The sequence below is a fragment of the Barbus barbus genome (assembly GCF_936440315.1).
Source record: "Barbus barbus genome assembly, chromosome: 7".
NCBI classification, from domain to species: Eukaryota; Metazoa; Chordata; class Actinopteri; order Cypriniformes; family Cyprinidae; genus Barbus; species Barbus barbus.
The window spans coordinates 23,403,031-23,418,983 of record NC_136735.1 but is presented as its reverse complement, the minus strand read 5'-3'; the positions used below and the strand labels follow the sequence as shown (position 1 = coordinate 23,418,983).

Below are 15,953 nucleotides of genomic sequence, written 5' to 3'. Positions count from 1 at the left end.
ACAACTTCTATCAAACATGACGTACGCTAACGAACTGATGGCACGATTAAATGAGTCATGCTTGTTACAGACATGAAGATTGGAGACTTCATTTAGTTAGTGACATTCTGTGGTAAAATATTTGTATTCGTGTGTCAGAGCCCTTTGTAATTACATACAATCCATAATTTAACCTGCAGCTACATTAACATTTATTGAAAATAAAGGTGAAAAATATATTTGTTTGACAATAAAACTCCTGCTATGACACATAATCAAACTACTTCTATTCTGGGGCAAAGAGAAGTAAAATCAAACCTGGTTTGGTGCAAAATTGGGTCAAATCTGTCAACAGAGGTTTGGATTGCCAAAAATACCTGTTTTGTTCCAAACTTTAATGGCTTTAAAAGCAATGAATTCTTAATGGAGTACTATTTCAACATGAGACTGAATATTTGTCAGGTTTATGCATGGTCAGAGAGAAAGAGAGAGAATAGAAGACTGAGATGATTATAGCTGGCGCTGTATGGCTTTTAAAGCATGTGGGCAAAAATAGAGTCAAAGCTCGACATCACGCAACCAAGAAGCGCTATCGAAGACAAATGAGGATGAAACTAACAAACTAAGAAGGAAACAAATGTCACACTTCCATCTTCTCTGTGCTTCCAGGGAAGCTTGGGCTCCAAGTTGGCAGCTTTAAGGCAAACTCTTTTTAATGCTGATAAGTAGCCAGTGTTTACATAATGATCATATACATATGATCAAGGCCAGTATCACATATACAGCATGTACACAGAAAACATAAACAACCACATAAAAACAGCTGAATGCATATGAATAACTATAAAACAAACAAAAAAAATCTCAAAAATACTGGCATGGCATAATGTGTTGACACATCTGTGGCCATCAGGCAGCCATTAATGTAAATCAGAGGAATGATCACTGCACTCCGCAGTATAGATGCCCATATGATTCCTCTTGTTTGTTAATCAGTGAGCTCTTATGGAGCTATTTGAATCCTATGAACTGATGATTCAGTGTCTGCAACCTCCAATACATGCTGTCTTTTCTTAGTCTTAATTTCAATTAATCAAAATGAGGTAATGTCAAGAAAGTCATGCATCCTTTAAAAATTTTTTGGAACCTTCTTTTCCTCCTTAATTTGAAGATGTCCTCCTAATTTGATTTGAATGTGCAAAGAGTGCAATATTAAATATGCATGATATAACTATACAGTAATTTTTCATTGATTCCTAAATATTGAGAGCAAAGATTTAGCTTACTGTGGACTAAGAAAAGTCAGTAATTTGAGAAAAATTGTATTGTTCTTGTCCATGGATTATACGGCCCACAGAACTTTATTGAAAGCTCTGCAGATTTCCATACAAATGTTAAATCCCATCATTCAAAATCCTGCAGATCCCATTGCCTGCTTGTTTGTATACTTTGTTTGTACTATTTTGATTATGTGTTCAGCTACTGATATGAATAGTACTAGAGAATGGACGGAGACTGTATCTGTCTCATAACAACCCAAAACAGGTGCAAATAAAAGATTATTTATTTATTTATTGCACATACAAGATTCTGTTATTTTGTCTCAGGAGAAATAAATAAATAATTCCAGCACAAGTAGGCTGTCATCTGCCCATTTAATTACACAGCTGTCTAGTAGAAGCAATGATATTACAGAGATCTAATTTTAATTTATTTCCTGTGTACAAAAAAACAAAATTTAAATTAAATACAATTATTTTAGACATTCTAACATGCCAATAATGCAAGGTAACCATGATGTTATAGGGTGATCTCCGAGTCCCCTTTATTCCAAATTATTTCAGAAACCTGTCACTGACCAAGTCCAGTGATGAACAAAATAATTGAATACTGAGTGATTTCAAGTTTTTATTGATCTGTGTACATGTTATTGATCTGTTTTGCACTAGAATCTCCTCAGCTCGTGCAGTGTCTGCAGGTCCCTAATGCAATCTTCAAGTCCACTGCTACGTCGAAAACAAGTCATTGTCACCAAGCAAGAATGAATGCCTGTATAAATGTATGAAATATTGTTACATTTATTGTGAGGTTTATTTTTTAATAAAAATAGGCCTATATGGGTGTTTTAGTTGTTAAATGCATTTTTAAAATCAAATGTAATTTTTAAAATCAATAATTAGGCTCATTCAACTGGAATCATAGTGTGATCTTGTGAACTCGATGCTCCTCATTAGACTGATAAGTCCTGGCTGCCTGTTCATGGCAAAGAGACCCATGAAAGAATGCAAAGCCTTGATACCCTTATATAACATCTCGCGCGGCATACATCTGAGTGGCCCAAAGCGCAGCATGTGTCCGAATTGTTTGCTCCAAATATGATACGTGACAGATTCAAGTGCAAGTGCATGATGAGAGCGTTTCCATTTGCGCATCAGATCATTCGGAATCCGAATTAAAGAAAACGTGATGTTGCATAAGTATCCAACGTTAGGGTTAGACTATAGCCTATGTGACATTTAAATATTTGCTATACGTCACTGAAAGCATATATAATAAGATAAGGATCGAGCAAGCACTCGGTGCAGGACGGAAATCCTCTAAAATCACCAGCCAGTTCATTGGATGATGAGCGTGGTACACAGCATCTCCAAGAGAACATCACGCGTCTCCAGACGAGCATAATACATCTTTAAGGAGCTCTGCCTGCCGGTGCGTCCATTGGCTAGCTGGAGGTTCCGCTGGGTCCTGTGATTGGCCATACTTAATGATCCTTGGCTTATAATTTTCCCCTGTAATTTACTATGACTATTGTATGCAGGCGGAAAAGATGCTGATAAGTTTGAGCTTAGTCCTGGGTAAGACGTGTATGTGCGGGGAAATTATTTTTTCTGGGCTGATATTTTTCCATCACCAAGTGGAAATGCTTCTATCCTGGATTCGGATGGGTAGGAATGGTCTCAATCGGATATTCACCATGTAGATATTTCTGCTGCACGTCTGGAGAGGACTATTACGCAAAGAATGTTTTGCGCTAAACTGAAGGATCTTAAGATTGCGGGTGAATGCCCGTTTTCTATGGTCGTTGGAAATGAGGAACCCGCGGACTTTGAGGAAAGCAGTGCGGTGAATGTTGTGCCAGTATCCAGAGAGGTGAAGGGCACAAACACAAACATTCTGCCCAGACGCAAAATAAGCCGGAGCAAAGTTAATCTGCATTCACTGGGCGAGAGCATCCGAAAGCTGGTCTGCCCGGAGGTAAATTTATATGTTTGATGTGTCTAATTCACATGATGATATTTTGCAGTAAATTCTTATACACTGCATTGGAAAAATTGTTTTATAGCTGCGTTATGTCCAGTGTACACATGCAACGCGCGCAAATGGAATACTGTAATTAAGAAAAATGTGCAAGACACACAAACGACTGTTATCAATTAAAATATAAAAAACCCCACAAGCTATGCTATATTTAATGTATTTTATTTTTATTTTAGTTCGAAAAATTACGAAATGCATTGATCAGAGTTATGAAACAGCAGATAGACATGAGTTGGTAAGATGTTCTTTTTCATTATGTCATCTTACATCTGTGAGAATTTAAATTGTTCTTTTATCACATTTTTGTCACAATTTGTCGATCATTTACAATTTCCATAAATAATTATTGTGTTATTGTGTTCATTCTCATGACAATATGTAATAATTGTACTGTATCCGTATTTTTCCTTATTGTTTTATACATTATATTATATACAAATTTTCAAATTATATAGCCTATAATGTTGTCAATGTGAATTATTATATAGCCTATATTAGATTATATTATTATTGTATAAGCTGAAATGCAGCCTATGTATTTGTTTCCTAGTTCAACCTCAAATTCAAAAGTGTTCTAATGTTGTTCTCCTTATTCCATTCTCCATATTAATGTATTGACTATGGTTTAATATATGTGTCCAAAGCCCTGTAGCATGCAGTTCTGATGTGTCTCAGACAATGGAAAATGCTGAACAATTATCAGATGTTATGAGAAACTTCTCCCTTAAAACGGGTAAGAAGAGGCATTAAAAATGTATATTTAAATTATCTTAATATTCATTTAATTTTTTAATGAATTGTACTGATTAAATCCCAGATATCCCCATGGATATGCTAAAGATTTATCTGGGTCTGGAGGTGTTTCGGGACTGTTATGAGGAGGACGGTCATATTCTCCGTGTAGTGGGGGGAGCTCTCCATGATTTTCTCAACAGCTTCAACGTTCTCTTAAAGCAGAGCACACCGCCCACCCCAGAGGTTCAGCGTTACATCCACCAAGCCTCTATCCTCTGTCTGGACAAAGATCCAGGACTCCTAACCGTCTATTTCTTCAATCCCCTCCCCACCACCGAGCTCTTCTTCTCGGGTATCATCCAGGCGGCGGCGTGTTTGCTCTACTGCACACGTGTGGAAGTCAGAATGGATGTTGGGGGTAAAGACAGTGGTGCTCTACAGGCCAATCATCAGCCTCATCTGCTGTACTCCGTAGTAGTGAGAGACGGCAGAAGCCTCACACCAAGCCCCATGAGGACACACTCATCTGGAGACATTCCCCTCTCACTGCTCTACTCTACTTTTCCCTTCCACATTCTCTTAGATCAGGAAATGAGCCTGATGCAGATTGGAGATGGCTTGAGGAGGAGGCTCGGACGATGCAGAGACGGGCAAAGGAGAACTGTTTTCAACGAGCACTTTTCTATTGTTTCACCTGAAATACGAGCCAGCTTCCAGGATATTTTAACCATGCTAAACACCCAGTTTGTGCTACGGGTGAAACAGCATGGAGCGAGCTCTGCTGACAGCCCTGGAAAGGTATTTTGTGTTTTACCGTTTCTCCCTCTGCAATAAGATTGCCCTTATGTCCTATGTATTGAAATGCTGATGCTAACAACTGGCCACCTGTTACGTGTGAAACTGCTTGCCTGGGAAATTTTAAAACATCAAGCTTATTGCTTAGCTAAGACAAGTCAAACAGAGTGAGGAAAAAAAAACCCACCTAAGTTTGCAGCTTTGAATGCATTCGTATGCTGGTTTGCATTTGAAATGTGAACTTCTGAAGGTTTATGTGTCATTTTATCACATCGACATCAAAGAGAAAGAGGAATCAAAAATTGCCTTGGGTTTCATGTTGATTAGACAATTAAAAAGCTGAACATGATTCAACTAATCAGTGCAAAGTAATTAGTAGGATTTTTCCTCATAGGTTTATCTTCGTGCAGATCTGAAATGAGTTTTTATGAGGTCTTCGAGGGGAATTTTTAATGGCAAGTCTCAGTTTCTTGGGTTGCAGATGATCAGTATAATAAGGGCAATGTAAGTCCTGTACCACGCAGATGATGAAATGAACATGGCGGCAAATGTCAAGACGTGGAAGGCCCCTCAAAGCCTCTATTAATGAGATCTACCCTTACACTCACACGAAAGGAATAGCATAGCAACCTCATACAGTAGATTCATTTAGGAAACATACAGTACACACAATATACATTATTGGTACAGAGGCATTATTATAAGTTTGTGCATCCATTTGATTCCAGTTTAGTTTTATGTTATTTCCTTTATTAGTGTTAAAATGTCCTTTTACAAGTTTTTCTGAAGACCAATGCAGGTTAGTTTGATACAGTCACATTGAATTCATTTCATTTTCACCTCTGGATAAGCTCGTTGAAAAAAAGAGTGTACATTTAGCCAACTAAAAGCGTTGGCTGAAATAACCCTAGTGAAAAATAAATATACTAAAATGTATTTGAAATACATTTATTTCATGCTAAGTATACTATAAAATACATTTACATATTATGTACTTACTGTAATAAAAATACCCTGCAATTGTACTGTTGGTATACTAAACAGGTATACTTAAAGTCTGCAAAACTAATTTTGTGCTTAATGCGCTTTAATTGTGTGGAACTAGTGTTGAAGTCCAACTAAAGATATTTTTAAGTATATTTGATTATGCTAAAGTGGAATTATTGCAAGTATACTTTAGGTACACTTTCGATTTCTTACATTTAAAAACAGATATTATTCAAAGATTATACAATCCTCATCAATAGTGACATTAAAATACATTTTAGGTTTAATATTAAGAAATGTGCAATGTGTAGTAGTACTCCAAATAAAGTTTAATTATAATTTTAATATCAGTATGTCTTGAGTGAAATCTCAAGTAAATATGTAAATATGTTAATATAGTTGAACTATACTTAGTATGAAATAAATGTATTTAAATATATTACTTTGGAAGACACATGGACATCATTCAGCAAAGAAATTATTTCCATATTTCCAATTATTTTCCCAAATAAAACTATGAACTCAAGCAGGTGGTAGGGTTAGGACAACTTGACATTCTGGAGCATACTTCAAACTCAGTGTGCAAACTAAGTGCATATTGAATACGTTGAGCAAGATGAATGATATGATGTTATATTCAAAGTGATCTCATGAGAAAACTATTTTGGCAAATTGGTGGCAAATTTGTATGAAAATGTGGCCATTTTTAGAAAAATGAAGGTCCACTTGTAATCCCATGCCTAAACCAAACCTTCAGTGTGGCAAAAGCAGAAAGTATGAAAACATGTATGAAATTCACTAAAATTTGCCAAAATATAAAATAGTTACAACTGCCATGAGTGTTATTATAATATATTATATTACAAAAACTATATTAATGTAACCTATATTATAATATAATTTTTTTTATAACAAACTAGTCCAAAACTCTGAAAATTCCCATTCTCCCAACCCTCTCATTGTAGCATATGGACCTGAAGGGGCAGATGATCTTCATGTCAGAAATGAGCGCTCTCCTCTTCCTCGGCTCTCCGTGTGTAGATAAGCTGGAGGAGTTGACAGGCCGGGGCCTCTACCTCTCTGACATCCCCATCCACAATGCGCTTCGAGATGTTGTTCTGGTTGGGGAGCAGACCAAAGCCCAGGATGGACTAAAAAAACGTCTGGGTAAAGCCAAAGCTGCTCTGGAACAGGCACACCAAGCCCTGGAAGAAGAGAAGAGGCGAACGGTAGAGCTGCTCTTCACGATATTCCCAGGGAACGTCGCTCAGCGTTTGTGGCAGGGACTTCCTGTGCAGGCAAAAAAGTTTGATCATGTCACCGTGCTGTTCTCAGATATCGTGGGCTTCACTGCAATCTGCTCACGATGTACGCCCATGCAGGTGGTGAACATGCTCAGTGAGCTCTACACTAGGTTTGATCACCACTGCGGAGAGCTGGATGTGTATAAGGTGGGTGAAATTGCTGTATAGCTGTTAGCTCCAAACAAATAAAACTATGTAGAACATTTCACTGCCGCTCACGACTGATAAGTGTTAAATTCCTCATGAATGAATAGTGATGCTTTTGGTACTGTGCACAGTCTTCCTTTTTAGGTATATCAGCTTCAATCTAGCAAAAAATGGTGAATAAAATGGGGCTGTTTTACTTTTCTTTTCACAGATCGCAAAAATATTCTCCTTTAACTTTATCTTGAGGCCCTTGGGATTTCTGAACGATCATTCACATGAAATCTTTAAACCAAACAATAATTAATTTCATAATTTTTGACGCACTGGCTCATAAACCGCTGGGAGGTTCGCTAATGTAATCTGAAGCAGAATTTCCCATACACATGCAGCAGAGATGAATTTCATGTAAAAGACGGTGGAGGTAAAGTTTAGCTTAGTGTCTGGCTTTGCTTACATTCTTACAGACAGCTATATCCTAAAATAGATTCCCCTCTTGTCTCTCCCAACATATCTCAGCTGGTTCATGATGTGTGTTTCAAACCTCTCCAAACTGAATGTGCAATAACAGGGCCTTAATGTCCCTCAAGCTGTCAAGTTGTACTATTTTGTTAACGTAAAGTTAGTTTGTTATAGCTGGTTTCAAAATAGCTAACTTTCAACACTGATTCTTCTATGTTCACATTGTAAGAAACAACAAATGCTTTTTTGTGGTCAGAATTATCAATAGCCAGTTAATGTAAACTGGTGCATGGATGGCAATGCACTATTGAGCTTTTAGTATTATGCAAAAAAATTAATAAAATAAAATAATATACTATAAAATAATTATTTAATATTCTAATAATATTTGCTTAAAACTGCTCTGGGTTTGTGTTCATGGTGTGTGTACGTATGTGTATGTGCACTTGGATGGGTGAAATGCAAAGCACAAATTCCAAGTATGGGACACCATACTTGGCTACATGTCACATCACTTTTTCACTTTAAATTAAATATTAATTGTAATTGTTGTGCAAATGCAAATGTTCTATTAATTGGTTTTAGCTAACAAACGGATGTCACATGAGAGGGAAATCAGAATATTACGGCATGAATCTTGAATATACCCAGAGGTGTGTTATGAAATATTTAGCACTCTGCTCTCGTAACCTTTCATATGTCCTCATTTGTGCATTCAAGGTGGAAACCATTGGCGATGCGTACTGTGTAGCTGGAGGCTTGCACAAAGAGAGTCCGACCCATGCTGTCCAGATTGCTCTCATGGCTCTAAAGATGATGGAATTGTCTGATGAGGTCACGACTCCCATGGGGGAGGTTATCAAGGTTAGTGTTTCATCAGGTTTTTCTACATTTTGTGTAGTTATGGCATGAATATGAAAGAGTCAAATGTTCCATATAATTTTTAACATTTTATGTTTTGCATGATTTTCTAAATCTTTTATCATTAGTCATGCAAACCTTTGCAAGACTGCTGAGTTGAAGCAAAATAATGCAACAATGTGTTTTTGGTTAGTAAAATAAGAAATTCTCAATTTAAAACAAATGCGTGACTCATTAGAATGCATATATATTTTTGTGCAAATAAACTCCCACTACAAAGGGTGAATAATTTTTGAAAGGTCACAACTAATGTATCATATTTTTGACTCAAAAATAGGCATGATCAGTTTTTTCTTAACAGTGCAATTGTGAAGCAGTGTTAATTTCGTTGACGAAGACGACGACGAAAAATATTCGTCAACGAACCTTTTTTCTGTGACTAAGATGAGACGTTGACGAGCTAAAACTAATATCTGATGATAAAAACTATGACGAAATTTATGCGCGTCTTCCTTAACAAGACCAGACGGGACTAAAATGTTATTTGAGGACTACCTGACATTCAAAATACATCCTATAGGCTAAATTAACTGTCTTGTCTTTCAAAATGTGCGTCTCTGTCATTGGATAAGGTGCGTTTGCATGGCAGCCGCAGTGGACGGATAGGCTACCAAAACGCGAACTAGCGATCTGAAACAATGGCCTCAGCACCCGAAGGGTTAGGGAGTGGGTGACCAGACGTCCCGTTTTTCCCGGGAGTCACAATTCATTGTCGATTAACTTAAAGTCAGTGAAGGTGCGATAGGCGGAAACGCGCTGATAGAAGTGCTCTCTCTCGCGCACGCTCCACTTCTTCAGTTCTCATACAGCGCGTGATCAGTTCTCAGTGCTCAAATACACACACAGCAGTCCAAATGTCTCTCATGTAGAGTATCTCACGGAAATACAGTCCGTTATGGTTTAAGTGAGCTTAAACAGGTGGGTGAAAACTGAATGTATGTCAGTAGGCTATTACATACATAGCTACCTTCCGTCTTAAATAGCATTCCTAATTATCTGTCATAAATGTTAACCAACAAAAGATGTTAAATAAATGTATACTTGTTAAGTAAACCTACTGTATCTGAAAAATGAGTTTAATTTATATCTCTGCCAAAAAATGAAAATTTATTCCAGTTTTTCCAAATTCAATCCTTGATTCAAATTTCTCATAACTAAGCTTAATTGATTTGGTCTAAAGAGAGAAGAATTGATGACTATTTTTGTTTGAATACTACATATAAAATAGCTACCAAAATAAATGTTAGTAACTGCAGTTTGACTAAAAGTAATGACTAAAAGTTGACAAAAATGCAATTACTTTTTGTCGATTAAAACTAGACTAAAACTATGAAAGACTCAAATGACTAAAATGTGACTAAGACTATTAAGCTTTTTCGTCTCAAGATAAAGACTAAGACTAAATCAAAAATGCCTGCCAAAATTAACACTGTTGTGAAGTGGAATTAGTTATCAGATTTAGAATTAGATTATGAATACTGCTGCTTTATTATACAAAAATATGATAATATAACAAACATTCGTTTTGGAGAAAGGTATTTATGTTTGTTTAAAGATGCAGTTTGCGCTTCTGAATTATCATTGTTTAAATGATAAATATATTTGTGAAAACATTACAGGGGACTAATTTGCAATAAAGCATATAAAAAGAATATTTGAGAAGAAATATGTGAAGAAAACATTTTTTTTAAAGGGAGTCTTTGCTTTGTTTTATTCTCAGATGCGTATCGGGATCCACTCTGGCTCGGTTTTGGCTGGTGTAGTCGGTGTTAAAATGCCCCGCTACTGCCTTTTTGGCAATAACGTCACATTAGCCAACAAGTTTGAGTCCTGTAGCCTGCCAAGAAAGATTAACGTCAGTCCCACCACATACAGGTATAAACAGAGACATTTATCCTGTTTGTTTATTTTGTATTCAGAACTTATTGGCAAGTGTGCTTGACTAAATGTTTATTTTATTATTTTAGAGTTTTGAATTTTAAGTGAGGGTAAATTTATTTTTACACGTTACCGAGAGCAACAGTGAATCAGTTATTGTGCAATAAGGTGTGAGCAAAACAACTGCATTCGTTTTAAATGAACAAAGAACAGGAGCATTCCACCAAATGTATCTGCGTTTTTTATGTTTAAAATAACACACAAAGATATCCTTATTAAATCATTTCTGGATGAGCCAAAACAAGTATAAGTATTATATATTCCACTCTGTTAGAGGTGATTTAGCACTAACAGTTTTACTGTGTACCTGCATGTGGGGTTTAGGACAATTTGTTACTTCTCTCTCTCATTTCAGATTGTTAAAAGATTGTCCAGAGTTCACTCTCATCCCCCGGACAAGAGAAGATCTTCCGCCCAACTTCCCTGCCGACATCCCTGGAGTTTGTTACTTCCTCCAGGCTCACGATCAAATGACAAGTGCTGCTTCCCCTGGCTGTGCTACAGACGAAACTCAACCCAGTGGATAAAAAAAACCCCATAAAATCTTTAAGACACAAATGCTGGAAACAGTGGGTTAAAACTGCCTGTCACTCTGTGTATCGTTTTAGTTGAGCCAGAGGTAGTTAATCATCCAACTGTTGAATGTTGCCAAAAAGCTATCAAATAACTCTCAATAGAAGGGTTTTTCTGTGCACAGTGATGGTTTAAAGCCACATATTTTTGTTTGGCAGAACATCTTTTGTTTAAATAAAGTATTTAGTTTATGTTGACTTCCTGACTGTATACCAAAAATCTAAAAAGCAGAGAATGTCATCCACGTTTGTATTTATAATGACTATTTCTTTAAATGCTACAGAACCAATAGAGTGAATAGTTTATTGTGTATGGGGCAGTTAGTATCAGTTCAACAGTCTGAATAGAGCACGTCATTGTAGTGCACCACACAGTAAAGGGGAAGAAAAGCACACAGTAAAGGTTCACATTAGCAGAGCCCGACCACAGTCATCCTTAAAGTAAACATTGTGACTTTTTTGTACTGTAATAGATCTGTAATAAACATGCTTTACTCAAGGTTTTTTTGTTTAATGTCTATGTTTCAAAGTGACCTGCTCTTTTCATGAAAAGAGTGAAAGTGAGACCACAAAAAGAAATCACTGTTGCATTATCCTAAATTCTGTTGTCTCCTATAGATTTCACATAACACAAGGGGTCATGTGGGTTATTATTATTTTTTTTCTAAAATAAGATTAACATGCTTCATAAAAAGTAATAATGTATCAGAAGCACAACACAAAAATTCGGTGATAAACCTGTCTGTGCCTAAAATACCACACTGTGTTGAATTTCATTCAGCTCCACTATATTCAACACTACATAGGCGTATTATTATAAAATTAGAAAAAAGTGAAGAAATTAGTATTTCTTGCTATCACAGATAAAAAAATAAATAAAAAATGCAATTATAATTACAACAGGAATCCAACAGGTTTTATTAATTGTTTAATTTACATTACATTTAGTCATTTAGCAGACGCTTTTATCCAAAGTAATCAATTGTAGTATTAAAACAACTAAAAACAGATCCAAAACTAAAACTTCATAAATACTACATATACACACTTTATATTTCAGAATATAAACCCTAAATATGACATTCAGGTTTAACTGATTTAGAGATTAATCTGAAATGTATAAATTAAATATTAGGCTATATCTTGCTATCAAACTGATTAAGAACAAAGTGTAAGCTTCATGAAAATTTAAACGTCCTCATAAAATAATAAAATCAATAGGGTATGAAATTACTTAATTTGATACATGTTTTCATTAATTAGACTGATTACAATATTAAGATATTTCTTAACAACTCCAACAACGATAACATCTCCTGACAGTATTCCGCTTGCTAAAGCTTGGTCGATGAATATTAATAAGGTCATGTCGGCGTTGCTTGGTAACCTTCCCGGAGCTTACAAAACGTAACCTAATTAATATTCATGACCCAGACCTTCAACCACAGTAGGAATCATTAATTCGCCAGTTGATCAGCGCCCACCTACTAGCGTCTACCTCGCGGCCAATCAGGTAGCTGTTCTGGAAGAACGTCATGTTGCGTAATGAATATTCATGAGCCAATCCTTCAACGTAATATAATTCGTGAATCCGGGATCCAGCGAAACGCAAATAGCGAGAAGCAGCTGTGAAGTACTTTTATCATCCCTGCGCTCTCGTTGGCTGCATCCTCTGTCAATAACAATGAGCTCGTTTCGGGGATGGTGGTTTCACTCGTAACAGCTGTACGGTTTGTCAGTGCGGGTGTTTAGTGATTAAATCACAAACAGAGGACTGGCGAATTAATCCAATCATGGTATGTACCAATAATATGAATGCGATTTTACATTTATATATTTGTTCTGTACTCATTATTCTCGTTAATATTTGCTTTGCAGCTTACGGTAGCATCGGTGGTATAAAAGCGATGGAAATATGGCATTACTCAAATATGTATTATAGGTGAACAATATTGCCTCATTGTGTGATAAAATGCACCAATGTTCATAACAGCTCATGTCTTACGCACAAAAATCACTGCAACATGTTTGTATAGATTGAATATGTAAACAATGAAAAGGCAAATAATGCATTACACTGCATATAGTGTATATACAAACATATTATTACATCATGTGTGAATTTCACAACTGTATACTTCACTCTGTTTTGGCAGTACGGGTTTGTGAACCATGCACTGGAACTTCTGGTGCTGAGAAATTATGGTCCAGATGTGTGGGAGGACATCAAGTGAGTTCAAATGGACTTCTCTATTACACCATGGACAATATTCTTATGTCATTTTTGTTTGTTTTTGCATTTATGTGCACTGTATATTCTGTTTGAAAATATGTGTCTGTACATAGATGTTCTCAGATATAAATTCAGGTGACTTAAGGAGAGGTGTGTGTTACTATCAATGTGCTATAATGACACTTACAAAACTTTGGTTTGAAATCTAAATAAAATTTCAGCTATTTTATTCTTAAAAGGATAGTTCACCCAAAAATTAAAACTCTGTCATAATTTACTCAACCTCAAGTAGTTCCAAACCTGTATGATTGTCTTTGTTTTGCTGAACACAAGGAAGATATTCTGAAGAATGTGGGAAACAGCAGTTCTGGAGCACCATTGACTTCCATAGTATTTTTTTTTTCCTACTATGGAAGTCAGTGGTGCCCCAAAACAGCCTGGTTACAGACTTTGTGTTCGGCAGAACAAGGAAATTCATACAGGTTTGGAACTACATGAGAGTGAGTGAATGATGACAGAATTTTCATTTTTGGGTGAACTATCCCTTTAACACTTTTTCTCAACGATATTGTTACGGGGTTGACGAGACGTGAGACGTGCGGATCCATTCGCAAGGCTTTATTAGCAAACATGGTCGTGATACAGGCAGGGTCAGACAGTGGCAAACAGGTATGGCAAGGGCAAGACAAAGCAATCCGTGGAACAAGCGTGGGTCGACGATCAGCGAACAGTATCCAAAGGGCAAGGCAGAGAGATAATCCAAAAGCGAGAGCAAAAGTCCAAACGGGGAGCGAACAGAGTCCAAACGGCAGAGGCTAAGGGTAAATCCAGTAAACACGGGCAGGGTCAGACACGGCAGGAAAACAAGGCAAGACTAAGACTATGAACACAGGGAAACACTTTGTAAGGTAGACTGGCTAACAATACTCGGCAGTGAGCAATAGCAAGTCCCAGACTTAAATAGTGAGTGAGTGATTGTGAAATGATAATCAGGTGTGGGCGAGATAATGGTGAACAGCTGTGCGTGTCGTCAGTGCAATGAATTGTGGGAAATGGAGTCCAGTGTGTTGTGAGTGAAAAAGTCAATGTGGTGAACGGGTGACCTCTAGTGGTGGTTGACCGGGAGAGCATGGACCAGATTCGTGACAGATATCAGTAATATACAGTCAATGATATCTATAGCTCAGTATATTGTGATTGGCTAGTCTTTACTACCGTATGCTCTTTTTCATGAATTCAGAGCATGGGAAATCACGTATAACATGTCATGGGGTGAAGTCACATGCGTACAAATATTTCCTCTTGCACAAACAGTTCAGCTTTATTTAACTTCATCTCTTTGACATGACTTTTAAGAGCAGTCTTTTCAAGTCACAGCTGTGCTTAATGTAAGCAAATGTTTTAGAGCCTGTTTAGGCTCAAGTTGTGAGCTTGAGTTTCACTTGATTTTCTGGCAACATTAAAGTAGTTGGACTCAGTTATTGCAGCATTTTTTTCTGCAAGGTTCAGTATTATCACAAGGTTAGCAGCATCTCGCAGTGCACTGTACAAGACATGATTAATGATGTTTCTATTTCTGTTTTAGGTTGTGTTTTACAAGTCTTTTCCTTTGTTGATACTATTGTGACTTTTTGGCTGAACTTCTCTTTGGTCATCATTCATAGTCAAAGCTGATTTTTATTGTTTTCAGCTTACAGTTTAGTAATGTGTCCAAGAAAATCACATTTTGACCGGACTCTAACAATCTTCATGCTTTTATTAAATATTCTTTTTCATTTTTCTCAAAATTTAAATATATGTAATTACCTTGGGGTCAAAAAATTCTAATTGAACATTTTTTCGTTTTTAATTAATGTTAATGATGGAATAGTAATTACTTGGTGTTTTAAATAATTTATATTATATTTTTCTTTTAGGAGAGAGGCTCAGGTTGATGTAGAAGGACAGTTTCTGGTCAGAATTATCTATGAAGATGCCAAAACATACGACCTCGTGGCTGCTGCAAGCAAAGTACTAAGTAAGGTTGTTTTAGTTATTGTTGTAGTTTTGGAAATATCATTTGCTAAAACCTAAATTGATTTATTTATTAAGTGGTTCATTAAATGAAAAGTGGCTTTTATAAATGTTCTATTAGTTCACAGGTTGAAGTGACAGAACAACATAATGATTAACTTATGAAATGTATTAACAAAAATGAACATGTAACAAAATTACTTAGGCTAGTTTAAATATAAAAATCTTCTTGAATTGCCTGTTGACTTCAATGGTTTCTTCTTCTTTAGAAATGGATGCTGGATGCATTTTGCAAATGTTCGGGAAAATGTTTTTTGAGTTCTGTCAGGAATCTGGCTATGACACTATCCTTCGAGTGTTGGGTTCCAATGTCCGTGAATTCTTACAAGTAAGAGGCTACTGTTTTTATCACCCAAAAATCAGCAGCAGCAATGTTGAGAAAGTGACGCACATAACACTGTCTGTTCTCTATTTCACACACTGCATGTACTGTACTTTTAGCGAGGGTCATTTTTAAAACAGTTTAAAATAATAATAGAGTATAAAATAGTA

At 36.4% G+C, this 15,953-nt stretch overlaps 2 protein-coding genes across 3 annotated transcripts in view; both read left to right on the top strand.

Annotated features, from left to right (window-relative positions):
* Positions 1-2,557: 2,557 nt before the first annotated feature.
* Positions 2,558-11,658, top strand: gucy1a1 (guanylate cyclase 1 soluble subunit alpha 1). Of its 2 annotated transcripts, XM_079422064.1 has the most exons (8): positions 2,558-3,234; positions 3,474-3,532; positions 3,942-4,030; positions 4,115-4,830; positions 6,780-7,265; positions 8,445-8,588; positions 10,366-10,520; positions 10,939-11,658. In XM_079422064.1, the coding sequence occupies exons 1-8, from the start codon at positions 3,001-3,003 to the stop codon at positions 11,108-11,110; spliced, it is 2,055 nt and encodes a 684-aa protein (XP_079278190.1). In that variant the 5' UTR covers positions 2,558-3,000; the 3' UTR covers positions 11,111-11,658. The 2 variants fall into 2 exon arrangements, with proteins under 2 accessions (XP_079278190.1, XP_079278191.1); XM_079422065.1 differs by lacking the exon at positions 3,474-3,532 and having other exon boundaries at positions 2,812-3,234.
* A 1,059-nt stretch (positions 11,659-12,717) lies between these two features.
* Positions 12,718-15,953, top strand: part of LOC306873062 (guanylate cyclase soluble subunit beta-1-like) — a 28,897-nt gene continuing 25,661 nt past the window's right edge. Inside the window, exons 1-4 of the mRNA XM_079422068.1 lie at positions 12,718-12,951; positions 13,312-13,385; positions 15,305-15,405; positions 15,671-15,789. Coding sequence (XP_079278194.1) covers positions 12,949-12,951; positions 13,312-13,385; positions 15,305-15,405; positions 15,671-15,789 — 297 coding nt within the window. The 5' untranslated portion in view covers positions 12,718-12,948. The remainder of the gene's footprint in view (positions 12,952-13,311; positions 13,386-15,304; positions 15,406-15,670; positions 15,790-15,953) is intronic.

Bases quoted from the DNA above. Each gene is read 5' to 3' on its own strand.
- gucy1a1 (XM_079422064.1), top strand. From the start codon at position 3,001: ATGTTTTGCGCTAAACTGAAGGATCTTAAGATTGCGGGTGAATGCCCG. The intron at 3,533-3,941 runs GTAAGATGTTCT...ATGTGTCCAAAG, and splicing joins CAGCAGATAGACATGAGTTG to CCCTGTAGCATGCAGTTCTG. The intron at 10,521-10,938 runs GTATAAACAGAG...CTCTCATTTCAG, and splicing joins GTCAGTCCCACCACATACAG to ATTGTTAAAAGATTGTCCAG.